General features: G+C 40.3%; 4 protein-coding genes across 4 annotated transcripts; 2 read left to right on the top strand and 2 right to left on the bottom strand.

Moving 5' to 3' along the window:
• Nucleotides 1–6,828: 6,828 nt before the first annotated feature.
• LOC121751653 (splicing factor 3B subunit 1-like) lies at nucleotides 6,829–11,206 on the top strand. The gene is made up of 2 exons (XM_042146451.1): nucleotides 6,829–6,916; nucleotides 7,272–11,206. The coding sequence occupies exon 2, from the start codon at nucleotides 7,289–7,291 to the stop codon at nucleotides 11,063–11,065; it is 3,777 nt and encodes a 1,258-aa protein (XP_042002385.1). The 5' UTR covers nucleotides 6,829–6,916; nucleotides 7,272–7,288; the 3' UTR covers nucleotides 11,066–11,206.
• Nucleotides 11,207–12,874: 1,668 nt separating this feature from the next.
• LOC121750615 (50S ribosomal protein 5, chloroplastic-like) lies at nucleotides 12,875–13,993 on the top strand. The gene is made up of 2 exons (XM_042145181.1): nucleotides 12,875–13,029; nucleotides 13,484–13,993. Exons 1-2 carry the CDS (start codon nucleotides 12,951–12,953, stop codon nucleotides 13,843–13,845), a joined length of 441 nt encoding a protein of 146 aa, XP_042001115.1. The 5' UTR covers nucleotides 12,875–12,950; the 3' UTR covers nucleotides 13,846–13,993.
• A 1,665-nt stretch (nucleotides 13,994–15,658) lies between these two features.
• LOC121753166 (E3 ubiquitin-protein ligase At4g11680-like) lies at nucleotides 15,659–18,846 on the bottom strand. Its single transcript, XM_042148364.1, has 4 exons — nucleotides 18,327–18,846; nucleotides 17,087–17,206; nucleotides 16,642–16,939; nucleotides 15,659–16,058 (listed from the first exon to the last, which is right to left on the bottom strand). Exons 1-4 carry the CDS (start codon nucleotides 18,770–18,772, stop codon nucleotides 15,897–15,899), a joined length of 1,026 nt encoding a protein of 341 aa, XP_042004298.1. The 5' UTR covers nucleotides 18,773–18,846; the 3' UTR covers nucleotides 15,659–15,896.
• Nucleotides 18,847–19,842: 996 nt separating this feature from the next.
• On the bottom strand, nucleotides 19,843–25,864 carry LOC121753336 (alpha-L-arabinofuranosidase 1-like). Its single transcript, XM_042148600.1, has 18 exons — nucleotides 25,568–25,864; nucleotides 24,384–24,598; nucleotides 24,102–24,156; nucleotides 23,693–23,901; nucleotides 23,153–23,274; nucleotides 22,901–23,048; nucleotides 22,676–22,745; nucleotides 22,188–22,333; nucleotides 22,035–22,080; nucleotides 21,903–21,955; nucleotides 21,476–21,620; nucleotides 21,222–21,340; nucleotides 21,080–21,151; nucleotides 20,894–20,997; nucleotides 20,750–20,806; nucleotides 20,470–20,665; nucleotides 20,238–20,384; nucleotides 19,843–20,066 (listed from the first exon to the last, which is right to left on the bottom strand). The coding sequence occupies exons 1-18, from the start codon at nucleotides 25,725–25,727 to the stop codon at nucleotides 19,917–19,919; spliced, it is 2,214 nt and encodes a 737-aa protein (XP_042004534.1). The 5' UTR covers nucleotides 25,728–25,864; the 3' UTR covers nucleotides 19,843–19,916.
• Between the last annotated feature and the right edge of the window lie 278 nt (nucleotides 25,865–26,142).

Here is a 26,142-nt window from a genome sequence, read left to right as displayed (position 1 = left end):
GCCGCCTAAAACACCACTACTCGAGGAAGCAGAAAAGTAGATGGCCGTCGTAGACAACGATTGGGGAATTGGCTCTCTACACGCTCATGACGAGAAGGAGCACACTCATGCCATCACAGTTACCTCAGGGATACGGGCAATCGCAATCAAATAGGGGGTGCTCGTGGTGTTATCAAATTTCTATGGACTCTCGAAGGAATGCCCTTATGACTTTTTGGAGGAATTTTGCAAATATTGTGACATTCAACCAGTACCAGCTGGATCCACGTCAGAAGATTACAGGTTCAAGGCGATACCCTTTGTTTTGAAAGGTGATGCAAGAATCTGGTTGAGAAGGCTGCCAGAAGGCTCGATTAGAACCTGGGCTGAGTTCCGCATGATCTTCCTGGACCGCTTCTTCTCAACATAAAAAACAAGTGCTTTGAAAAGGGAGATTACAGAGGCAAGGCAGGAGTACGATGAGCCTCTCGGGCAATATTGGGACAGATTTCGGGGGCCAGTTCAAGCATGCCCTAACTACAAGATGGGAGATCGGGAGGTCTATTCAACTTTCTATGGCGGACTCATGGTGGACAGCAAAAACGATCTCAACTTAGCAGCCCAAGGGGATTTCTCAAAAATCCCATTTAGTCAAGCGAAGAGTATTCTTGAGAGGCTAATCGAAGCCAAGAGATCATACGAAACTTCCCGCAGCCAGTACATACAGGGAGCGGTGCACGCAGCAGAGGCATGTAGTGACGAGAAGCTGGAGGCTCGATTCGAGCAGATGGAGAAGAAGCTACCAGAGGCAGTAGAGAAGTCCAGATCGCCTTCACCGCCTGCACCCAAGGAGAAGCCATATGTGCAACCACCGCCGGAGGAGCACCATTACTATTATTGCGATTTTCCTCCTGAAGCGGAACCCAAACTCAGGTGAATGCCGCCGGCCATTGGAACCCAAATGGCAACTGGATCCAGGGGAAGCAAAGGGATGCTCCGTGGAGAGATCATCCCAATTTCAGGTGGGGTGATCAAAACCAAAGCCAACTACCTCAAGCGGTCACCAGGGTAACTGGTCCAGTGGAAGGCAGCCCAATTGGTCAGGCAGACATTAAGGCCCCCAGTCAAGCAGCTCCGGGAGGCAATCAGGTGGTAAGCTATGTCCCACCGCATCAAAGAGGCAACCAACAGTTCTTCCAAGGAAATCAACAGCACAATCAGCCACCGTACCAACTAGAGCACTATGGCCGTCCGACTACCCTCAGCCCAACCACAGTGGGGGGTCATCGAATCAAAGATACAACCGGTATGCAAACGAAGGTCCAGGAGAAATGATGGTTCCACACCAGCCTAATGATGTGATGCGAGAAATTTAGGAGGCTCAGAAGGAGCATAGGGCAGCGCTGGACATGCTTACAAAGCAATTATCTCAAGTCGCCATGTTGCTAGGAGGGCTGAGAGGAAACGAAGGGAAAATCCCTGCCATGGTGCAGCAGCCTGGGCGCGAGAACATTAGTAAAGTCTCCCTGATGTCAGGGAAGGTATACCAGAGCCCCAGCCCACCTGCGGTACCACCAGTATCTAAGCCTAGATCGAGCCAGGAAGAAGAAGTAGAGTCTAGTTCCCCTGATCGACCCAAAGGAAGAGACAAAGGGAAAGAGAAAATGGGCGGCGAGACCTCAGGAGAAGGTCAAGGAGAAGGTCAAGGAGAAGAAGCAGAGAAGGTCAAGCCATACCCATACCGCAGAATGGTTACCAGGAAGAGAGACGCCACGATCGATGTGGCCAGTATGTTCAAAGATGTGGAAGTCAAGGTGCCACTCTTGACGGCATTAAAGATGCCCCCAGTCAGCAAATTTATAAAGGACTACCTGGCGGGGAAGGTCAATGAAGAAGGGAGAATGATTACAGATGAAAATGTCTCTGCAGTGATCCAACGAAGCGACCTCCCATCAAAGAAGACCGACCCAGGGATGTTCACACTCCCAATTTCGATCGGAGATATTCAAGTGGAGCATGCAATGTGCGATTTAGGGACATCCATCAATGTTCTGCCGTATGCTATCTACAAAAAGTTGGGAGAGGCCAAGCTCGTCGATACTAATATCATGATACAGCTGGCCGACAGATCTTTCATTCACCCGGAGGGAATTCTGGAAGATGTAATCGTGAAGGTGAACTATTTTTTGTACCCAGTCGACTTCTTCGTCATCAAGATGATAGAGCCAGCAGCGAAGGAGTCCATCGGAGTTCTGTTGGGAAGACCATTCCTATTGACGGCCAGCACTATAATCGACGTCCGTAATGGGACGATCAGCCTGGATTTCAACGGAGAGCAATTCACTTTCAACATTGACGAAGCAATGAAGAGGCCGATAGACAGTGAGAATGTGTACTCGGTGGACGTGACCGAACTGCTGGTATAGGAGTATCTGGAGGAGGAGTTCCTACAAAGGCAATTCACTGACTCCGCTGCGGATGAAGAGGTTGAGAGAGAAGTCGCCGAATGGTATGATGCCATGAATGCTGGTGAAATAGATGATCAAGCCATCGCGAAAGCGGTGATGGATTTTTGCGAGCCACCGCGGCCAGCTGGGTCAAGCGGAATCGCTCAAGTGTCTAGCCTCGAGAAGCTGCCTGATCAAGGCATGCCACTGAGAAGAGAAACTGAAGAAAATCCTCTGCCTACTGAAGTGTCGAAACCTGTGAAGGAATTGGAGCCACTTCCAGCACATTTGAAGTAAGCCTGTCTGGGGGAGGATGAAACAAAGCCCGTTATCATCAACAGTCAGTTGACCTAGGGGCAGGAGGATAAATTGCTAGAAGTTCTAAGGCAAAACAAAAAGGCAATCAGGTGGAAGCCGACGGATCTGGTGGGCATCAGCCCAGATTTATGCATGCACCATATCAAGCTGGAAGAAGGAGCTAAGCCACACCGTGACCAGCAATGCAAACTCAACCCAAACATGAGGGAAGAGGTGCTCAAGGAGATAGTCAAGCTGGTCTCCATAGGAATTATCTACTCCATTCCTGATAGCAACTAGGTTAGTCCAGTTCATATGGTGCCGAAGAAGGGCGGAATCCAGGTGGTGAAGAACGAGAAGAATGAGCTGATTCCGACACGACCAGTCACTGGATGGAGGATGTGTATTGATTACAGGAAGCTGAACGCGGCCACAAAGAAAGATCACTTCCCGTTGCCGTTCATTGACCAGATGCTTGAGAATTAGCCGAGAAACAATACTTCAGTTTCCTCGATGGGTATAGTGGCTACTTCCAGATCACGGTTAATCCAGAAGATCAAGAAAAGACCACCTTCACATGCCCTTTTGGCACCTATGCCTACAAAAGAATGTCATTTGGCCTCTGCAATGGCCCAGGCACCTTCCAAAGATGCATGATGAGCATCTTCTCTGATTTGTTGGAAGATTGCATAGGGAGACACATTTGATCAAGGGCTACATAGCCTAAACAGAGTGCTGGAGAGGTGCCGGCAGAAGGACTTGGTGTTAAACTTTGAGAAATGCCATTTCATGGTTACCGAAGGCATTGTCCTGGGCCACGTAGTGTCGAGCAGAGGGATCGAAGTGGATCAAGCCAAGGTAGGTGTCACAGCGAAGCTCCCGTACCCGACAAATCAAAAGGAGATCCGGGCCTTCTTGGATCATGCAGGCTTTTACAGATGATTTATCAAAGATTTTGCGAAGATAGCCCAACCCTTAACGAGGCTACTCCAGAATGATGTGGAGTTTGAGTTTTTTGATGCCTGCAAGGCCGCTTTCCAGCTACTGAAGGACACACTGATCAGTTCTCCGATCATCCGCGCCCCCGACTGGAGTCACCCCTTCGAGGTGATGTGCGATGCAAGTGATTACGCAGTAGGGGCGGTCCTGGGTCAAAAGATCGATGGGAAAAGCTATGTTATCTTCCACACTTCAAAGACTCTCAATTAAGCGCAGAAGAATTATGATACCACCGAGAAGGAGATGCTGTCAGTGGTCTATGCCTTCGAGAAGTTCAGACCTTACCTGCTGGGTTCTAAAGTGATAGTCTATACCGATCACGCGGCGATCAAATACCTTCTGGCGAAGAAAGAGTCGAAGGCGCCCTTGATCAGGTGGGTACTCCTGCTACAAGAGTTTGACTGGAAGGCAGTCGACAAGAAGGGCAGTGAGAATAGAGTGGCTGATCATTTAAGCCGAATCATACAAGAAGACAATGGGGAAGCCATTTCTGGCGCCTTCCCTGAAGAGCACTTGTACCTAATCAAGTCAACGTCCAGTCTTCAATCTATTAACCAAGCTGAGAAGATAAATCAAACTGAGCAAGGGAGAGAGATCCACAGGCAGAGGGAGCCATGGTTCGCTGACATTGACAACTATCTGGTGACGAGCGAGCTGCCTAGGAACGATGAAGTCACAAGGGCGCAAAAGCAGAAACTCAGGAGCGACTCCCGATATTTCAACTAGGACGATCCTTATCTGTGGAAGATGGGAGCTGATCAAGTCATCCGACGCTGCATACCAAATTGGGAACAAGAGGACGTATTGGTCCACTACCACACGCTAGCTTGTGGCGGTCATTTCGGTCCGAAGAAGACAGCGAGGAAGGTGCTTGACAGCGGGTTTTATTGGTCCTCCCTTCATAAAGACGCCTATGAGTTTTGCAAGAGATGTCCCCGATGCCAGCTGACTGGAGGGATTTCTGCTAGAGATGAGATGCCACAGATCCCCGTAATAGTGTGTGAAATCTTTGAGGTGTGGGGGATGGATTTCATGGGACCCTTCTCATCGTCGGAATGGAATCTTTATATTCTGGTGGCAGTGGACTACGTGTCCAAGTGGATTGAGGCTAAGGCGACAAGGACGTGTGAGTCTAAGGAGGTGGCAAAGTTTTTAAAATCAAATATCTTTACTCGGTACGGGGTACCAAGAGCCATCATTTCTGATCAAGGAACTCATTTCGTCAACCGGACCATTGAAGCTTTAATGAGAAGATACGGCGTCCACCACCGACTGTCCACACCTTACCACCCACAATCAAATGGCCAGGCTGAGGTGTCTAACCGGGAGATCAAGGCGATCTTGGAGAAGACGGTAAACCCCACAAGGAAGGATTGGAGCCGTCGACTGGAGGACGCGCTCTGGGCATATAGGACCGCTTTCAAGACGCCGATCGGAATGTCCCCTTACCGTCTGGTTTTTGGGAAAATGTGCCATTTACCTGTGGGAATCGAGCATCAGGCGTTCTGGGCCATCAAAGAGATGAATCTGAATGCCGAGTCCTGTGCTGAAGAAAGGAGATTGCAGCTGCAAGAGCTTGAGGAGCCCTGCCTTGACGCTTACGACTCTGCCATGTGGTATAAAGAAAGGACAAAAATGTGGCATGACAAGAACCTCCGAAAGAAGGAGCTCAAGGTGGGACAGAAGGTGTTGCTTTTCCAATCAAGACTCAAGTTGATGCCTGGAAAATTAAGGTCAAGGTGGATAGGCCCCTATAACATCATCGCCATACGAGCAAATAGAGCAATCGGACTCCAAGGAAGCGTTACATTTCATGTTCTTTTTGAGCATGTACATTGGGCTCTTTTCTCTATTCCCATTTGTTCTAACTCCTACTTTGGTGTAAGATGAGAACATGACAAAGTGGCTGTGTCACTGCCCAAAAATGGCAGTTTCTTGGCTGTACCAATCAGCCTGCTTCCTCTCTATTTCCATTCGAGCTTGCCCCTCCTTCTCCTTTCTTATAAGTCTCTTTTTCTAACCCCATTTTTGTGTTGATTTGCAGGCCTAGGGGCTGCCCCTTTTGGAGTTTTGGTGGAGGTGGAAATCGAGAACGATAAAGGAAGAGAAGAGAAGGGATTTACTACATCACTCACTTAGTCTCATTGCTAAGTTTAGCAATTGTTTAAGCATTAGGTTGGGAATAGCTCTTGACCAAGTCTTAATTAAGCCTCTAGCTTGATGTTGGCTCCTTTTAAAGCTTAGAGTAGGATTAGTTGTTATTTTGTTCTCATTGTGTGGGAATCGAGACATGTACCACTTGTATTTCCATCATTCTTGTAAAAATACTCCTCAAGTATTTTTCTAATAAAGTATATCTTTTTACCTTTATCCTTGAATTAATTTATTTGCACTTTGTTTTTCCCTTAACAATAGTACTTAATTCATTCCAACGTCGGAATTTACAACGAAAATTCTACGTCCTCTCAACGAGAATTAATTAAGCTAATAAAGCCGATTTATCTAAAAGAGGGAACGAAATTTCGGGGCGTCACACATTCATTTTGGTCCGTCCACTAAAATTAATATTATCATTTTTAATTGTGGAAATTCTTCATATATTTTTTTGATTTCTCTCTCATACTTTTTCTATTAATTTTTTAATGTTATAACTAACTAGATAAAAAATAATCATATATATTCAACTCATTTGTTTTTTACTCCATCCATCTCACAAGAATATGCATTAAAACCGAATTTATATGTTACAATCAGCCTCCACATTTTAATGATAAAATTACAATCAACCTCGCGGTGGCACATTTATATATTAAAAATATTTGACACTTTTAATTGTATTAATATGATGGATTTAGTGAGTTTTAAGAAAGTTTATTGATATATAAGTCACACCAATTTAAGAGTGCAAACCCAAGTTGTTATTTTTATGAAACGGAACAAAATGACAAAAGTCGTTTATTTTTATGGAAATATAAGTATATGAGTATTATTATTAAAATAAAAATGACTATTCAGTTTTGAAAAAAAGGTACTCGGTAAATATTTACTAGTCCGTATTTAGTAAATTCGGGCCGGGTTATACCGACTTTGGTTCAGCCTATGGATCCAAATAGGGGGAGTATATAAAATGAAACGGCAATTGATAATTCGCATCTGCTTTTGCTCTTCCAGTCGATTCAGCTGAAAAGGAACAGGTTAACTCTAATTTCCCCCTTTTGTCGTCAAAACCCTAGGGCTTTGCATCTCCTCATTTACTCCATTCATGTTAATTTTTTAATTTAATCTCTGGATTACATCATTTTATTTTCTTGATTGTCGATGAATTCTTTTGAATATTTAGTACTATTTCATTTCTCGTGCCCTTATCATCCCCATTCAATCGTTCCGACTAATTTTACTCTGTTTCTTCGATTTAAACTATAGTTTGTTGTTGCTGGTTAATATTTGTATGGAATATGTTTAAGTGAAGTAACGTGTTTTCCTGTTTATTTTGGTATTTCAGTGGGTTTCATGTTTATAACTTGCTGATTCGTTTATTTGCATTTTCAGCTTTGGAGATCGTGAAAATGGATGACGATTTGGAGATTCAAAGGTTGAAAGAAGAAAGGCAAAAAATGGAGAAGGACCTTGCTGCACTCACTTCTCTAACCTTTGACACTGATCTCTATAGTTCAAACAAGTTTGAAGGCTATGAACAATCTATAGCTGTGAACGAGGACGATGATAATGCGGATCCAGCTGAGAATGAGATTGCTCGAAAGATGGCTTCATTTACTGCTCCAAAGCAATATTATAAGGAGACTCTGAGGTCCGGGGAAGAGGATGAGATGTCTGGGTTCAAGCAGCCAGGAAAGATTATTGACCGTGAAGATGATTATAGGAGGAGAAGGTTAAATAGGATTATATCTCCAGAGAGAAATGATCCTTTCCAGGACAAGACCCCTGGTCCTGAAGTGAGGACTTATGTTGATGTGATGAAGGAAGAAGCGCTGAAGCGTAAGGAAGAGGAGGTGAGGAGGGAGATAGCAAAAAGAAAGAAGGAAGAGGAGGAGAACAAGGAGAAGGACAAAGATGTGGAGAAGCCAAAGAAGAGGAATAGATGGGATATGTCCCAAGATGAGAACGCTGGTGGTACAAAGAAATCTAAGGCAGCATCTGACTGGGATATGCCCGACTCAACTCCTGGAATTGGGAGGTGGGATGCAACACCGACTCCTGGGAGGATTGGGGATGCAACACCCTCGCTCTCTAGGAAAAATAGATGGGACGAGACTCCAACCCCTGGGCGCCTTAATGATTCTGAATCAACTCCTGCTGGAGGTGTTACACCTGGAGCAACACCTGCAGGAATGGCTTGGGATGCCACACCTAAGCTGGGAGGGCTAGCCACTCCGACCCCAAAACGGCAGAGATCCAGGTGGGACGAGACTCCAGCCACTATGGGTAGTGCTACTCCCGGTGCAACACCTGCTGCGGCATATACCCCTGGTGTCACTCCTTTTGGGGCTGTTGATATGGCTACACCCACACCAAATGCTCTTATGCGAAGCGCGATGACTCCTGAACAATATAATCTCTTAAGGTGGGAGAAGGACATTGAGGAAAGGAATAGGCCACTGACTGATGAGGAGCTGGATTCAATGTTTCCAGAAGAAGGGTATAAGATTTTGGAACCCCCTGCCTCCTATGTTCCTATCAGAACCCCTGCTAGGAAGCTTCTTGCTACACCGACTCCAATGGGAACACCTCTTTACAACATTCCGGAAGAGAATCGAGGACAGCAGTTTGATGTTCCTAAAGAGTTGCCTGGTGGTTTGCCATTTATGAAACCAGAAGATTATCAGTACTTTGGCTCGCTGCTGAATGAAGAAAATGAAGAAGAGCTGTCTCCGGAAGAGCAGAAGGAGCGTAAGATCATGAAACTCTTGCTGAAAGTTAAAAATGGCACTCCTCCACAGAGGAAGACTGCTCTGAGACAGCTTACAGATAAGGCAAGGGAATTGGGTGCTGGGCCTCTGTTCAACCGTATTCTGCCACTGCTTATGCAGCCCACGTTGGAAGATCAAGAGAGACACTTGCTGGTAAAAGTTATTGATAGGGTGCTCTACAAGTTGGATGAACTGGTTCGTCCTTATGTCCACAAAATTTTAGTGGTTATTGAGCCTTTGTTGATTGATGAAGATTACTATGCTCGTGTAGAAGGTAGAGAAATCATCTCAAATCTGAGCAAGGCAGCTGGGTTGGCCACTATGATTGCTGCAATGCGTCCAGATATTGATAACATAGATGAGTATGTTAGAAACACCACTGCTAGAGCTTTTAGTGTCGTTGCCTCTGCCCTTGGGATTCCTGCTCTGTTGCCATTCTTGAAAGCTGTCTGTCAGAGTAAGAAGTCATGGCAAGCGCGGCACACTGGTATCAAGATTGTGCAGCAGATTGCTATTTTAATAGGCTGTGCAGTTCTTCCCCACTTGAGATCCCTCGTTGAGATCATTGAGCACGGGCTTAATGATGAAAATCAGAAAGTCAGAACAATAACAGCTCTGTCTCTGGCTGCTCTTGCTGAGGCTGCTGCTCCATATGGTATTGAAAGCTTTGACTCTGTGTTGAAGCCTCTATGGAAGGGTATAAGATCTCATCGTGGGAAAGTACTTGCTGCTTTCCTTAAGGCCATTGGTTTCATCATACCGCTCATGGATGCTATATATGCTAGCTACTATACAAAGGAAGTCATGGTTATTCTGATTCGTGAATTCCAGTCTCCGGATGAAGAAATGAAGAAGATTGTGCTGAAAGTGGTGAAGCAGTGTGTGAGTACAGAAGGTGTTGAGGCAGAATACATCAGAAATGATATCCTTCCTGAATTCTTCCGCAATTTTTGGGTTCGGAGGATGGCCTTGGATAGAAGAAATTATAAGCAACTTGTGGAGACGACGGTTGAGATAGCTAACAAAGTTGGGGTTGCTGATATAGTTGGAAGGATTGTTGAAGACCTGAAAGACGAAAGTGAGCCATATAGAAGGATGGTAATGGAGACAATTGAGAAGGTGGTTGCCAACTTGGGGGCATCTGATATTGATGCTCGCTTGGAGGAGCTATTAATCGATGGCATTCTTTATGCATTCCAAGAACAGACTAGTGATGATGCTAATGTTATGCTTAACGGTTTTGGTGCTGTTGTGAACTCCCTTGGCCAGAGAGTGAAGCCATATCTTCCCCAAATATGCGGTACCATAAAATGGCGTCTTAACAATAAGAGTGCAAAAGTGAGGCAACAAGCAGCAGATCTTATATCTAGGATTGCCGTGGTTATGAAACAGTGTGGAGAAGAACAACTGATGGGGCATCTTGGCGTCGTGTTGTACGAGTATCTGGGGGAGGAATATCCAGAGGTTTTGGGTTCAATACTTGGTGCTCTCAAGGCTATTGTCAATGTTATTGGTATGACCAAGATGACTCCACCTATTAAAGATTTGCTTCCTCGGCTGACACCTATATTGAAGAATCGTCACGAGAAAGTCCAAGAAAATTGTATTGATCTCGTTGGAAGAATTGCTGATCGTGGAGCTGAATTTGTTCCTGCAAGGGAGTGGATGAGGATATGCTTCGAGCTCCTGGAGATGCTCAAAGCACACAAGAAGGGTATCCGCAGAGCAACAGTCAACACTTTCGGTTACATTGCTAAGGCCATTGGGCCGCAAGATGTTCTCGCAACATTGCTGAACAACCTCAAGGTTCAAGAACGTCAAAATCGTGTGTGCACGACTGTGGCCATAGCAATTGTTGCAGAAACATGCTCACCATTCACGGTCCTTCCCGCATTGATGAACGAATACCGCGTCCCCGAGCTGAACGTGCAGAATGGTGTCTTGAAATCGCTGTCTTTCCTGTTTGAATACATCGGTGAAATGGGAAAAGACTACATATACGCAGTGACTCCCCTGCTGGAGGATGCACTGATGGACAGGGATCTAGTTCATCGGCAAACTGCAGCATCAGCTGTGAAGCACATGGCTCTTGGTGTTGCAGGCCTTGGATGCGAGGATGCTCTGGTCCACCTCATGAACTACGTATGGCCTAACATTTTTGAGACGTCGCCGCATGTGATCAATGCTGTGATGGAAGCTATCGAAGGCATGAGGGTGGCATTGGGTGCTGCCGTGGTGCTAAACTACTGTCTGCAGGGGCTGTTCCATCCAGCAAGGAAGGTCAGAGAAGTGTACTGGAAGATCTATAATTCGCTCTACATCGGTGCTCAAGATGCGCTCGTTGCTTCGTATCCCGTACTCGAGGATGAGGACAGCAATGTATTCTCTAGGCCTGAACTGCATATGTTTGTCTGATGCTGCAATTTAAATCATTCTAGGTGACATAATATTTTACCAAGATATGCCACTTTTCTTTTGATTGTTACATGTATTTGAATGGAGCCTTATGGTTCCATGAATGAATTGTTAGAATTATATAGAGATCTATTTACATCATCATCTGAATTAACTCAACAAGATTGGGATCACAAAATCACTATAGTTGGCAGGTGTTGAGGAACTTCTCTTTCTTCATCTTGGTCTTTCAGTTTCCTAGTATCACGAGAACCCAACAACATAATCTCCAACATAAACTGCATTTGCCTATAAGCTTCCCAAAGAAACACAAATTGATTGCCTATATAGAAATCCCAGGATGCTTCAGAAGGAGTTAACCACAAATCTGAGATCATTTCTAAAATGCGCAATCTCTCCACATCCATCATCTTCTCTCTCCTCTGTGAAACTCAGGTGCTAGTGGATGATTCAGACCCTGCGCTTCTCCTTAAACCCTGCAACTAGCTCACAACCCATTCTATTTCTTCTCGAAAAAGACAACTTATTTAGGACTTGTTCAAGTTTTATGTTATACCCAGATATGGGTTCAATTTTGCCCCAATTCTAGTGTTCAAGTTCCATGTCTCTAATGTGGAGAGCCTTAGTTATAATTCTAGGCCCGCACTGTTCCTCTATGATATGTGCATAAATTAATTCTTAGTCATTTGGTGGTAAATTGAGCTGCATTGAAGTCCACACCAAGAAATGAAAATGAATTGACAATTTTATCCCTCCCAAATTTGTTTCTCCCCAAAATCAGGCGTCTCAGTGTAGATATTTTGGTCACAATGATTTTTAGACCCCTATAAACATTATATAAAATACAAAATTGATTACTTCAATAGCTATATTTGCAACATTGAACACCTTGATATGGATGACATATATGTGGACCCTACACGCCCAAAACCCATCCATATTTATTTGTTACTTTTTCATAGCAAAGAACTTGAACACGCCCTTAGAATGAAAAGAATAGTTATTTTTGTATTTACCTTTTCAAATTTAAGTTTTTTTCTTAGACAAAGTAAATATACTCCATAGAAAAAGTAAATTATTTTCTAAAATAAAAAATAGTGCAAGATACATTTCAAAAAAATAAGACAAGTATGTTAATTATAAGATTTTACCTCTCCAATATACTTTAAAATGATAAATGTATTATATCTTCTCAAATACCTTCTCCTTGGAAAATGATTTTTGATGAAAAGAAGAAATATACTAATAGTTATAAAACTTTACCTCCTTGGAGATGCTATTAGAATTCACTTTCTTATAAAAATGTATATTTACCTCTTTCTCTTGAAGATGTTCTTCCGAAATGTATATAGTCCGATTTATTAAAACTCTATAAATGTTTTCGAATCTTTATATTTTATAATTGCCCTATCAGCATGTGAAAATTATACTCCCTCCATCCTAAAGCTGGAGTCATATCTAGGTGATGATATGAGATTTTACAGGATTTTTAATGTAAACTAGAAAGTGAATACTCTATCCGTCCCCTAAAAATAGAATCTCTGTCATTTTTGATCTGTCCCTAAAAATAGAAACTTTACTTTAGGAAATTTCTTTCTATCTAATGATATCGGATCTGTTGTCCACTAACACACTTTTCTTTCTTTCTTTCTTTCTTTCTCTTTTTCTTTATCAATTTTGTGTTAAAATCGTGTTATTTCAAAAGTTTTTATTTTTATGAGATGAAGGGTGTATATTTTATATATTAATGTAAGATTTTTTTTAAAAAAAATGTGACATGGACATATTGAAAAGGAAAAGCACAAATCCCTTTTATTTTCGATATTCAGAATTATCAAAAATATAGAGCGAGAGAGGCTTATCCACACTTCTCAAGATTGGAGGAATGGCTCTTCTCTTCACTTCTCCCCTCTCCTCCGTGTGCCTCACTTCACCCTCAACTTCCAGAATTTCTGCTAACCCTTGTAAGTATGATACCATTAGATTCACTGATTTCGTTGAGTCGCGCTCTTACATTTTATATAAGAATTGTTTGAGTTTTTTTCTCCATATCTGTAATGGTTTTGTTACCGATTTATTTGCTGACTGAGTATACTGAAGAAATACTGAGTTTTTGGTTTGGAAAGATGAAATACGTTTTGCTGGATTCTTTCTCTTGTATTTTCGAAAAATCTTGTTCTTTGATATGCTACTGTACCTATCTACTTCTTTGAGGTATTTTCACAAGCAGATGGTCTGCATTTTGATTGTAGATTTCCGCTCCTTTGTAGCTCATGCCTATCCTATCCTATCCTATAAATGCATCTAAGTTATTGAACTTTGCTTATTATCAGTTGTGACAGTTTGCAGCTCATTCATAACATCTGTTAAAATTAATGGGAATTTGCTGAGTTGATACTGCAAATGTTTTGTTACTAGGCATCAGATTGAGCCACAATGCCATTGCTATGCATCAAAGATCCTTTGTGGGTGGCCGGATTCAAGCACCCTTTTTTCCCAACAACAGGGGTGCATTGATCGTTATGGCCGCCTCTGATGTCGATGGAACAGACTCCTCCGCCTCAGAGTCTCCCGTCCCTGCTTCAGGCGGGAAAGAGAAGAGCACCCCCGTTGAGAACCTCCCTTTGCAGTCAAAGGTTCAGGAATTGGAGCAGCAGAGGATCAAGATGAAGCTGGCCAAGAAAATCAGGCTGAGGAGGAAGCGCCTCGTGAGGAAGCGACACCTCAGGAAGAAGGGACGATGGCCGCCTTCAAAGATGAAGAAGAACAAGAATGTTTGAACATTGTGTCTAGAAATTTTGCAGGTTCACTGCTGACTCATTTACCTTACATTTTTGTTATCAAAATTTACATTATGATTATTTCTTGTGCAATGCATATGTGACCTTTCATCTTTCATCAAGTACAAGTTAATTTTTGGATGGACTATGATATTTTGAATCCAAGTTTTTCCCTCTCCTTTCGCAGTTACACAAACCATACATATTTTGAGTTCTTAACTAGACTATACCATCGGTAGGAAAGGATCGATTTTGTTTTCTTGAATAATCGAATTTTACCGATCTGATCACCGGCCCTGAAATTGATACCACAACTAAAAAAGAATCGATTTTGTTTTCTTGCAACCTCAATTTCGACTCCTCCGATCCTCATCGACACCAACACCAAAATCTTGACTAGAGCTACAAACTTGCAAAATCCAACATCGTTTGATCAACCTACAATTACAGTACCCCAACTCTGCACTGTCAAATCGTGCGTCTGGGTCGTTATCGTGTCAACCCATTATCGACCTAACCGAATAAGGTCAAACCCAACCCAACATCAGGTTCTTATCGTGTCCCAACCCAACGGGTTCGTGTCAGATTCGTGCGTGTTATCGTGCCCAAGAAAAAAGTCAACCCTTTGTTAATGATAGTAAATTAGCTTAACACAACACGATAACGACTAAAAACATGATGCTGTTATACGATTTAAACATGATAAAATAAAAAATTACCAAATTAAAATAATTATTTTCTTAATCAAAATAATAAAATTGAAGTATAGTAATATTATATCTATATAACAAAATTAAATAATTTAAAAAATTAATTTTTAATAAAATCTAAGCATTATATTTTCTTAAAATTCATAAAAAATTAATTAATATTTTTTAATTAATATAATTAAAGTATAGTACTTTTTTAATTAATTATAATTAAAGTATAATAGTATTTTTAATTAATTAATTATTTTCTTAATCAAAATAATTAAATTGAAGTATAGTAATATTATATCTATATAAAAAAATTAAATAATTTTAAAATTAATTTTTAATAAAATCCAATCATAATGTTTTCTTAAAATTCATAAAAAATTAATTAATAAAATTAAAGTATAATAGTATTTTTTTAATTAATTAAAATTAAAGTATAATATTTTTAAATCAACAAAAATAACTAAAATTAAAGTTTAATAATTTTTTAATTAATAAAAATATTTTTTTTTTCTTGACGTATAATCCATACCCGACCCAAACCCAACTCGACTCAACCCGTTGTCTCCGGGTTCTTATTGGGTCGACCCTATAAGGACCCAGATCATATACGTGCGTGTTCGTGTCGTGTTATCGTGTCGTATCAAAAATTGTCAACCCTGACAGTTGTATAATTTAAGGAATTCAAGTCTTGGTCTCAACTTGATTGGTCGGAACTGACACTGCAATAAAATAAAGTTGACTTTTTTTCTTCTTCTTAGTGATGTAGTCTGGGTAATAATTTGACATGTTTTTTTTCTATTCAAGTTTGAAAAAAACTGGTCTGAACTCACCAACTGGATCTTATTGTTGTGAACTTTGACTAACAATCAAAACATGGTTATGATTGGTGAGCAATATTGTGTTTGATTAAAACCACTAACCCTATGCAATGGGGCATATTCACAAAATTGTGTTAGGAGAAACGTCACACTTACTTCCATATCCCAATGTGGTGGAGCCTATTTACTTGAATATTTTCAGTGGGAAAACTCCAAACTAAGCTGGGCTAGGACCAACAACATGAATACATGATGTCAAAATAAAAGGAAAACCCACAAAACAAGAGCAAGAAGTTGCTTGTTAATTTCTACTATCATAACTAATGGCCAAAAAGCCCTTCAAATATATCATATTGTAAATCTTCTTACAACTAAGAAACCACAATAGAGAAAACTGCTCTACATTTGCAGGATTCACCTTTTTTCCAATATACATTAGCTTCAGATTAGCAAGAATTTTTTCTGCTGATCCTTTTTTTTTTGGTGATCCTGTAAAGTTACTCCTCGATAATAAGTATAAGGTCGGGATTGGTTAAACCAATGTGTCGCCTCTGAGAATGTTGAACTTGCAAAGAGGGCATGTTGCATTGATACGGAGCCACTTCGTGATGCACTTGTGGTGGAAATGGTGGTTGCAGGGAAGGGTGCACAGCTCTGCTCCGTCTGCATACTTCAAAAGGCATATGCAGCATTCCTGCATGGCGAAGGAGAACTTTCGATCAGATAGAATTGAGTGACAAAAATATGTACAATGGGAGATTTGCAGTCCATAATGTTGGTAGTTAAAATAAAAAACCTTTATATGAAGGAATAATCGAAATGACAATGCACCGATTTAAGTTGAAGGTTAAGTACTTGCGTTGCTTTTACCAATTCGATATTGAAGGGCGATACAAAAACTGGCTATTTATAGCATCATATCAATAACTAGGATATGCATTATTTCATAATAGTTAGAAGTTCCGGCTCATATCAAGTTAACTAGTACTCCTACAATCCATCGCACAAACCAGGCAGACAAAAGGTGGTGATATGAGCACTTCATTCGCTTCCTCCTCACATGATGTTGATGCTACAACATGAATAATCACAACGAAGCATAAACCCATAAGGTAGATTTTCATATTTCCATTTTCCAAACTTCTAAGCATAAGAAGAAAAACAATCTGCTTATGGGTGATTGGCTGTTGCACTATTTTAAGCATTCAAAGTTTGAGCGTAACTAACCAAACTGCCGAACGAGGTTAGTATATAAACAAGCGATAATAGATACTTACAGAATCCTCTGGATGAAGAACAAGCTCTGCCATGGAGATGCTATCGCCTTCCAGTGCAGTTAAATCAACCTCTCGTTCCTTTTTATTTTGAAATGCCCCTACAGTATCCTGTGGCCTATATGTATACTTGGGAAGAGACCTGATATCATTTTCAGATGCTCCCTCTCCTATAGTCATTGCATAGGCGACTGTGGCTAAGATCGGGAAACAACAGAACATCAGAAGGAAAATGATGCACGCCATCGCAATGCAGAAGATCATGAAAAACACGTCGAAGGCTAGAAAAACCACTGATAACCTGCAATTTAGGGATCCCACTTTATCAGGGCTTTGGTGTCCATACTTCTTAATAGACAAAACTGGTAGTAGTATTAATTTAGAACTGTATTTCAAGACTTTGATACTTGACTGCATCAAAGTGTTTAAGGAATTAAGCATAGCATACCAGTAAAGACGAGGTGAACCCTGCAGAAGTGGCTGGCCACCGATTACTATCCAATAAAATCCAAAAACCCACCATACGGACGAAACAATAGTATTAACTGACTCCAACTTCTTGATGATGCTGAAAATTATAAAAAACAAAACGAGAAATTCATATATCCAACTCTTCATTAATTCTGTGATTTATATTAAATAAATGGCAATAGTGAGAAACTTATTACTGGGAACGGTTTCACTAAATACTACCTCGCTTTGCAACTATATGTCACTAGTCATCAACCAATCATTTCTTCACGGAAGCTTTGCTAGCCTAATACTGTTCTATTAACTTCATATGTATCACATTGCGTACTATGACATTACATTGTGAACATTCATATCCTTTTTCAGATTTGAAGGAATCTTCATTACCATTAATATATATGATTGTCCCATTCAAAAAAACCATTCATATGCATAAGTACAATACAATAGATTCGACAGCAGCAATCTTCTCCAGGTCTCATAAATCCATAAATGTTTAGTGATGAAACCCATAAGTTGTGTTGAGGTCATGAAAATGTTTAATTGACAATTCGACGTATAAAGTATGGGTTTCATCTATTCCTTGCCTTGATTCCTACTTATTGAAGCACTGAGCCACACTTATAGGCACTAATCAAATAAATTTCAGGTCTTTTATCCTCTTATCCGGAAAAAAACCCATCAAGATTCTTACATAACATCTGAAAGAGAATGCCTGATGGGGTGTCATATGAGTTGTAAACAATAAGTAGCAAAGGCGAACCTATGGCATATCAACAACTACACAATTTGGCATCAAACCAATACCATAAAACCGCGGCCAATATCTAACCCCCTCGATTCTACTTTTATCATTAGAAAATTTACATATATGAAAGCTATCATTCAACTCTGACTAAAATACTCAACACAAATGGATATATCCTGAAAATGCAGCAAAGAATATTCAAAGCTCAACCTCATACCCCTCAAAACAATAATAGAGTACCAATCACATATATATATATATATATATATATATATATATATAAATATTAGAAGGAGCCCTTTAAAATAACAAAGTCAACACCTGCAATGCAATTTCCCCTAATCTGTAATTTGCTGACTAGTAACATGGAAAACATAATTAAATCACAAAACAAAACCAACATGAACCAATCACAATGCCCATCTCCAAACAGTCCATAAACACAAGAAAGAAATCAAGATGAAGTTACCTATTGTGAGAGAAAGCCGAACACAACAACCCTCTAGGAAAACAGCAGTCTTGGTGATCAAGACTTCGCCTTTGGTACTCATCCCACACAAACCCCACATGCAGAAGGCACTGCAGAGCGTAGCCAGAAACCCACAACCTCAAAGGCGTGGAAGGGCGCTCTCGGAGGGTGACCAGCAGCACCAACACAGACACCACAACAAATACCAAGTTCCATATCATGTCCAGAAACAGAAAGGGCCTAGAATAGCCACAGTGTGGAGCTAGAGAATCATCACCATCTCCATCAGCATCCTCGCCATTGCTGTAAATTTCAGGCTCCACATCAATCAAGACTTGATTTTGATCGGAGTTGGCGGAAGGGCGTGAGAAGGAGGTGCCTATGGAAGTTCTTGCAAACCCCACATCGCTGCCTCCGAGTAAAACCCGCGGAAATTCTTGGTTCATCACTAGAGAGAGAGAGAGAGAGGTCTGAGCTATGGAGTTGGGGGGGGGGGGTGAAGACTGGTGGAGGAACCTATTGGGAAGGAAAGATGAAATGGTTTAGTGTAGTTTGGTGGTGGGGTCCACTGGGGTTGGGGTGGGGGGGCAGGTGAGATTAGTCATACGACACAAATGGTTTGACTAAACGACAAGTAGACAACCTAAATCCTCGTCCAATTGTAGTTCTGCAATGAAAATTGAGGGAAAGAGATTTGAAGGGGGAAATCAAAAAGCCGATTTTCTTTGATATTTGTCTCTTATTTTGAACCATTTTCCTGAATCTGTGATCCTTACATTAATTTGGTATATGCTTTTTGATAAAAAGAAATAATGGGGAATCGTAATTGTGAAAAGGAGATGGATTTAATCGTGGCAATACTACGCATTTGAAAAAGACACTATGCTGAAAATGTGACGAAATAGTGAAATTAGTTAAAAAGTGATTACTTTCTACCACAAGAAGAGAAAATGGAATGAGATACCTTCGCAAGGTTATTGTTGTAAATTCCACCACCTGTCGCCTTCTCTCCACAATGCTAATAATATCAATCCACACATTTAATAAAAAAATTAACATGCTATAAATTGTTCAAACAATTTACATACTAAAAATAAGAATAAGAGGTCGTAGATTTTGGACAAAATAAATGTTTTCAGTAAAATTATTACTCACCAAATTAAGTTGGTTGGGCTTTTGACCCAAATATTTAGACCAAACTCTAGCCCTTTTGGTAGGGCGTATCACAAGTCTAGCCCATAGGTTATTGACTCGACATAATTTATTTATTACTAGTTCATTTCCTCTTTTATTTTAATGATTTTTATCTCGAAATCAGTAAATATTTTAATTGTAAGAAATTTACTACTCCATCAGTTCAATACTTCATCTATGTTGTATCCACCACATTTTATTTGATTTCTCAAACGTCAATTTTTCTTAGTATTACATTTCCATATCGGTGGCAAACTTGCACAGTGAAGATAGTAACAGCACATGTAATTTGTAACTACCAATGAAAATTAGAAACCAACACTAAACTTATTAATATTTTATATTATAACCATTTTAACTTATTACATTACACAACATTAAGACAGAACCATTCCTTTAGTAGGAAGATACATCAACAGAATTTGATCCCATGGTTCTGATAGGGTTGGAGTTTATTAACAAGTCAATTGATGTCAATGAATGGGGAGAGACCACCACATCCATCTCCTCGCTCACTTCGTCCAGCTGACTCTTGATCGGGACGATCTGCAAACGAGAATAGAAGATGAAATACAATCGGAATTACTATGGGGAATGGGGTGTGTTACTGGCACGACCTAGGCACAAAACACCCAACCCGGGCCAAATGCACTATTCGGGCTGATTTTGACAACTCTATGAACTAGTTGAAGGAAGGAAGATGTGTGATCCAAGTACCTTATTCGGAGTTTGGAACGAATTCTCATCCTTCGGGTTGCCAGATGTCAGCACGACCTTTGTTGACCCCGATGATTGCAGCGAGTTCACCTCCAACCCGTCAACCGAAATCTGGAGTGTCACGTTGTTGCTTCCGAAATTCACCACCTACAAGAAGTATGTTAAACTTTTTGAATCTTTTACTACATAAAAAACCAAGATTTTTAGCAGTTAGGAAATTTAACAATAACACCTTTATTCTCAGGTGTTTCCTGCTGTCTGAATCTTTCCAAGTTATAGCAGAAGCAATGAGAGAGTTTTCCAGGTTGGATCGGAGGGAAGAATCAAGAAGGGTCGCCCCATTTGACTCCCGGAAGAAATGCTGCATCCAGTAGCTAGGAGTTCCATACACTTTGGAGGAGTCGAACACAATTGCATCCGGGTTCCACCTAACGCAGAATTGCAGCTTGCCATGAGACTCTCAAAGAAACTAAGTGAGACAAACAAATTAGAGTGAAAGAGCCAACGCTTACGTCCTGTCATTGGTGTTCACAAATAGAGGTGCGTAACTTGCCATCTCAACAGCATCACTGTAGAGGGAACGAGTAGCATTCATCAGAATCGGAATAACAAGTGCAAGGCAGCATGTGCGTTATCGAATAGGACAAGATTAATACCAGTTCTTTTCAAGCCCGATGAGAAACCCCGCTTCAGCTATTGCTGCTATGAGACTACCCTTGCCAGCATCGTCTCCGGTGACAGCATACTCGCTCACAAAAGCCTGCATCATTTAATCACTTCATCTAAGCATTAGCCTGCACCAAACTTGCAAAGCTTGAAACTGAAAAGTGCTGAAAGCAAACCTTTGGACCACTTCGTGGTGCTTTATCGAACTTTTGAGCTGTTCCAAACACAGTACTTGCACTGCTATATATCTGTCAGCATGGAAATAGAGGATAAGTGATAGATACATTACATCCATATTGTAAGAACCAGAATCCTTACATGATAATCGTAAAAATCAGCTGGATGATCCAATGGCTTGGAAGAACCATCACAGTTTGATATTATTTTGATGTCGGGATAAGCACGCTTTATTGCGTTGTAGAACCTGAGGTAGTTCCCTGCATCATCAGAAAATAACAAGAAGCTCAACCTGCTATACTATCTCGAATTATAATCTTGGTTAATTATTTTATGCATGTTCTTTTGCTCCGTTGAAGGATAGATAAACAATGGGAGTCAAGAATTATTTTTACCAAGGTAATATTTCTTTCCACAATCCTCATTCCCCACTGCAACGTATTTAAGGTCAAAGGGTTCCGGATGCCCCAATGCTGCTCGAACTGAACCCCATTTTGAATGAGCATCTCCTCGTGCAAACTCAAGACCGTCCAATATTTCCTGCAGTCACGTAACGAACATATTTAACCATGAAACAACATGCTAATGTGGATCTCCAAACCTAAGAAGCAGTCTTGTAAGCATGAAAGTTCCAAAATTTCCAATCGTCTACTAACAACGTTTTAGCAAGAAGAAATACTCCATCTGCTTTTGAGACAGAAATTTGACTGACTAGATCTCAAGAAGCTGGTTAATGTTATACCTACTATATAATTTTCTTAAAGAAAACATTATTATTTCCTTAACAGGCAATGGATTAAAAAAGATAGTTCGAGACAGTACTTGTATGAAAGGCAAGACGCTGGAAGTCTCGACTTCATCATTGTGGCTGACTCCTGAAAGCCATACGAGCAGAGGAGTTTGAGTTAAATCGGCAACAAATATAGAGATTTAAGTATGCAGTATATACTGTACCATTGTTGAACACCCATATCGGTGCTGTACCCAAATCCTCCGCTAGCTGAATGAAAGTTGCATTAAATGGACAAAAAAGGCATCGAGATAGGTGAACATCAGTACTGATTTGTGTATACTAAGCTGCAAATACAATGAAATTATAAATCTTACCTGGAGGAATTCAAAATGACCAAACCCATCGTCAGTCCAATAATGCCAGACATCACCAAAATGCCCTGGCCGCTCCTCCCATGGCCCGATAGTTTCCTTCCAGCGGAATGCGTTTCTTAACCAATCACCTTCAACAAAACAACCACCTGACACCGTAGATAGATATTATACCCAAAGTGAGGCACCACACAACAACATAGTACAATATAGTTGCAGAGAATTTCTTATGGAAAGTCTGAACAAAATATTAACATAAAAAGAGTGGATCTGCACTATAATCAGCTGCTGGTGTTCACTGGCCAGCATCTGTCTAAGCTAGTGGAGTGGAGTGTTGCCCCGTGACAAGATAGCTATGGCCGCAGTCATATAAATTAAATGACCACCTATATAGTAAATCTTATAGAAATTGATATTGGTTACAATAATACAAATCAGATTAATCTTTGCATCAAGAAGATTGACAAAAGAAAACAAAATACTGGCTGTACCTGGGAATCTCATAAACCCCGGTTTCAAATCTTTCAGCATTGCAAACAGATCATTGCGAAAACCATGTCCCTGCGTTAAGAAGTAGCCTTTTAATCCAAGTCCACAGTAATACACATTTTTCGCCATGATTAAATGATTGGGCTTGAGATTTGGATGGTCACATAAGAGCCCATTATTCAAGGGGCATGTAATGGCGAGAAACTTAGCACTGGGTAGGCATATACCTTGTATGTATCTGTGGGCATCAATGATACTTGATCAAACCATATGACACCTTTCCTGGTTGTTGTCAGTTGAAGTCTAGCTTTTGCATCACTTCCTTTCACTTGTAAAGTAGCTTCCATCTTAGTCCAGTTTGAAACTTCAGAAGCTCTGCAACACCATGTACAACTCGAGGTTTAATAGAAGAAAAATTGGATTAGATTATCGAAACTTAGTCATCTGGGAACTATAAGGCACAAGTTACTGATTCTTACACAATGCTAGTAGTTGCCAGCGTCGGTGATCCAGTGGATCCAGTCAGTGACACAGACAAATTAATGGGGCCCGATGAACGTACATAGAACACCAATTTATATGTCTTCCCTTGTTCAATATTCTGCAAAACAAAACAAGTAATGCAAAAGTCAGCTAAACTGATATTCACTCATTAATTCTGGGTGCATGTTTTTAGTGCATAGTACTTTATTTAGATGTTCCAAAGGTCGTAGAGAAACGTCAACAGTTAAACAGTAGTCACTCAAGTATGTATCTTTGTCAAGGACTCAAGATAGTTCGTAAATCAAGTCATTACCATAAATTATACTCCCTCCGTCCCACTGAAGATGACCCACTTTCCTTTTTGGTTTGTCCCAACAAAGATGACCGATTACTAAAAATGAAAACACTTTTATCACTACTTTATTCCCTTTCTCTTACTTTATTCTCTCCACTAAACACACAAAATAAAGTACCATAACAAATCTCGTGCCGCCCAAGGCCCCTACAGTTCTAAAGAAAATGAGTTATACTTATACCATTCCCCAAAAGCCAGGGTTGTATATACCGACTCCTCCAGCTGGACAAGCTTTGGAACCTTCACCACAAAGCACCTCCATTCTTAATGCAATTTTATTTCGCTCAAAGGATGAAGAACGGTCTGTTGACACAATCACAGATGATTCGTTCCCAATGAAAGACCATGGATCAATATTCGAAGGCACATTAGGCCCCCCAGCTTCAAAACCTGCAGTTACTTGCATAAGTCTTCACATGGAAGTTTCAATCTAAGAGACAATAATTTCTAAAACTATGGGATTATTATTATTTTATTATTTACTCTTTTGGTAATGGAATTAAAAATAAAAATTCCTCATAAAATCAAAAATTCAAAAATGTTGTAGCATTATTATCAACACATGTAGAAGAAAGTATCCTTCCACCGACCTCTGTTGCTGACAAGCTCGGCCCATAATCCTCCAGCACCAGCATGATTAATCTCCTGCAGACACCTCAAAGAATTTCATTAGCTCAATATAATTGGCAACATGGCTAAAGCTTCATGTGTCGTGTTAATAAACAAATATATTTTCTCCTTTTTAGCTGGAATACTAAATTGAGAAAACGGTTGGAATGACTAAGATACTCCTCTGCTGCAAGATGTGTGACTGATGCTGATGAGATATGCTGTAGATAAAAAAAGACCTCAAGGGTGCTGATCAAACTCACCTCAAAAAATATACCAAACAAGGTTTTTGGTATCTTTTTTGCTGATGATTCAGATGCGTTTACATAAAGAGCAACGGGCTGGTCTGCTTCAGTCCCATCAGCAGAAGATTGGTGAAAGTAAAACGCACTCAACGCAATGAAAATCAAGAAGAGAATTCTGGGCCACGGAGTAATTGAACCCATCTCTTCTGCAACGGATCCAGTGTATGCTTGGGCTATTTCATGAAAGATGAATACTAATTCAGTTTTCTTCTATCATTTAAGAGGAGAGGAAGGAAGAAAGAGGAGCCAAACCAATCGACAGAAGCAAAGAACCATGTATAGACGTGGAAAAAGCTCTGTTTCATAACAACTTAATCTTAGCTATATCACAACAGGAGTAATTTTAGCTTCGAACTTTACTGATGAAGAGATTAACTTGTAGAAATTACAACCATTTATGACATAAAAAATTATCTTTCGTTTCTCTTTTCATTTTGTTCGTTTGGAATGTAATGTGATTTTATTGACCTCAAGCCATCTGTTTTATTTAGACATTGGCATGAACACAAAGCATCCAACAGAGTCTATGGACCAAAGAATATCTTCTGAAATCAGAAAACCAGTTTGTTTAACTAGAGTTTTCATACATATTTATGTAATCTTCCATGTCACATTCTAGAAATAATCCATGAACCCTAACACACATACATGAAAAGTTACACATAGCAACAGAAACAAAGAAGTGACAAGCTAAAATTGGCAAAACTGCATACTTGAAAAAGGACATGCAACAACCATTTCAGCAATTTATAATCATAAATTGGGTTTTCTATCACTGCCATTTCAATTGCAGCCCAAAAAGAAACATGTTTAAAGAAGAAATATATATTAGTTAGGTTTGAAATTCGGTGGTCACTTGGCTCTCCTCTTCCTTCTAGATTATAAAGTCAACGATTTTGCCTAAAACAGCAAAAAAAATCCAACAGCAGAATGTGCCCTGCGCAATACTACCTTTTAAGGAAAATAAAGAAAACAGTCTTCCTCTATAAATTATCCATTTCTATCGAGAATTGAAACAGAACAGGCCATAAATAGAAGAGAAGCTGAATTAAAAATTGACATCAAACGAGAAAGGATTGTAGTAAAAACTGAAACTTTATTCAGTAAAGCCGAGATTCCTAATTTTATCAAGGTAATTTTACCTGGAAGATGGTAAGAAGGTTTTTGCGCCTGTGTGAGAGAGATGATAGTGATGAATGTGGATGATGATGATGAGAGAGAGGGGGAGGGAGAGTTGCAGTTATATATAGTGAGCTCGCATCGCATCGCATCGCAACTCAATGGCTGTTTTGTGATTACCATTAATCACTTTAATGGCGTTGAAATTTGTTGCCAAAAACACACTCAGTGTGTGTCTTTTTTCTTGCTTGAAGACACAAAAATTGGCCTTTGGCTTAACGTAACCACTTTCCTTAAGATTGGCCTTTCTTGCAAATGTGCATTTGTTATTTGAGAAATTCAGGATTACTAGCAATCATCTGCTCCTCATTAACTAATGTTGTCATTATCCTGGTCTTAATTTCTATCAATTCCTAATTTCCATTTTAAGTTTCATATTTTTTTACTTATTATTGGATTAGGAGGTGTTTGGTTTGACATTTAAGAGTATTAAATGTAATAATACCATCAGTTTCACACATTTGGTTTTGCCAATTACCATTTCTGCATGGTCCGCATTAAAACACTCGGCCCGCTTATTTAATGGCCATATTAGTTA

The sequence above is a fragment of the Salvia splendens genome, chromosome 10 (genome assembly GCF_004379255.2).
Source record: "Salvia splendens isolate huo1 chromosome 10, SspV2, whole genome shotgun sequence".
NCBI lineage: Eukaryota > Viridiplantae > Streptophyta > Magnoliopsida > Lamiales > Lamiaceae > Salvia > Salvia splendens.
The sequence above is the reverse complement of the archived record's forward strand: the minus strand, read 5'-3'. Positions and strand labels throughout refer to the sequence as shown.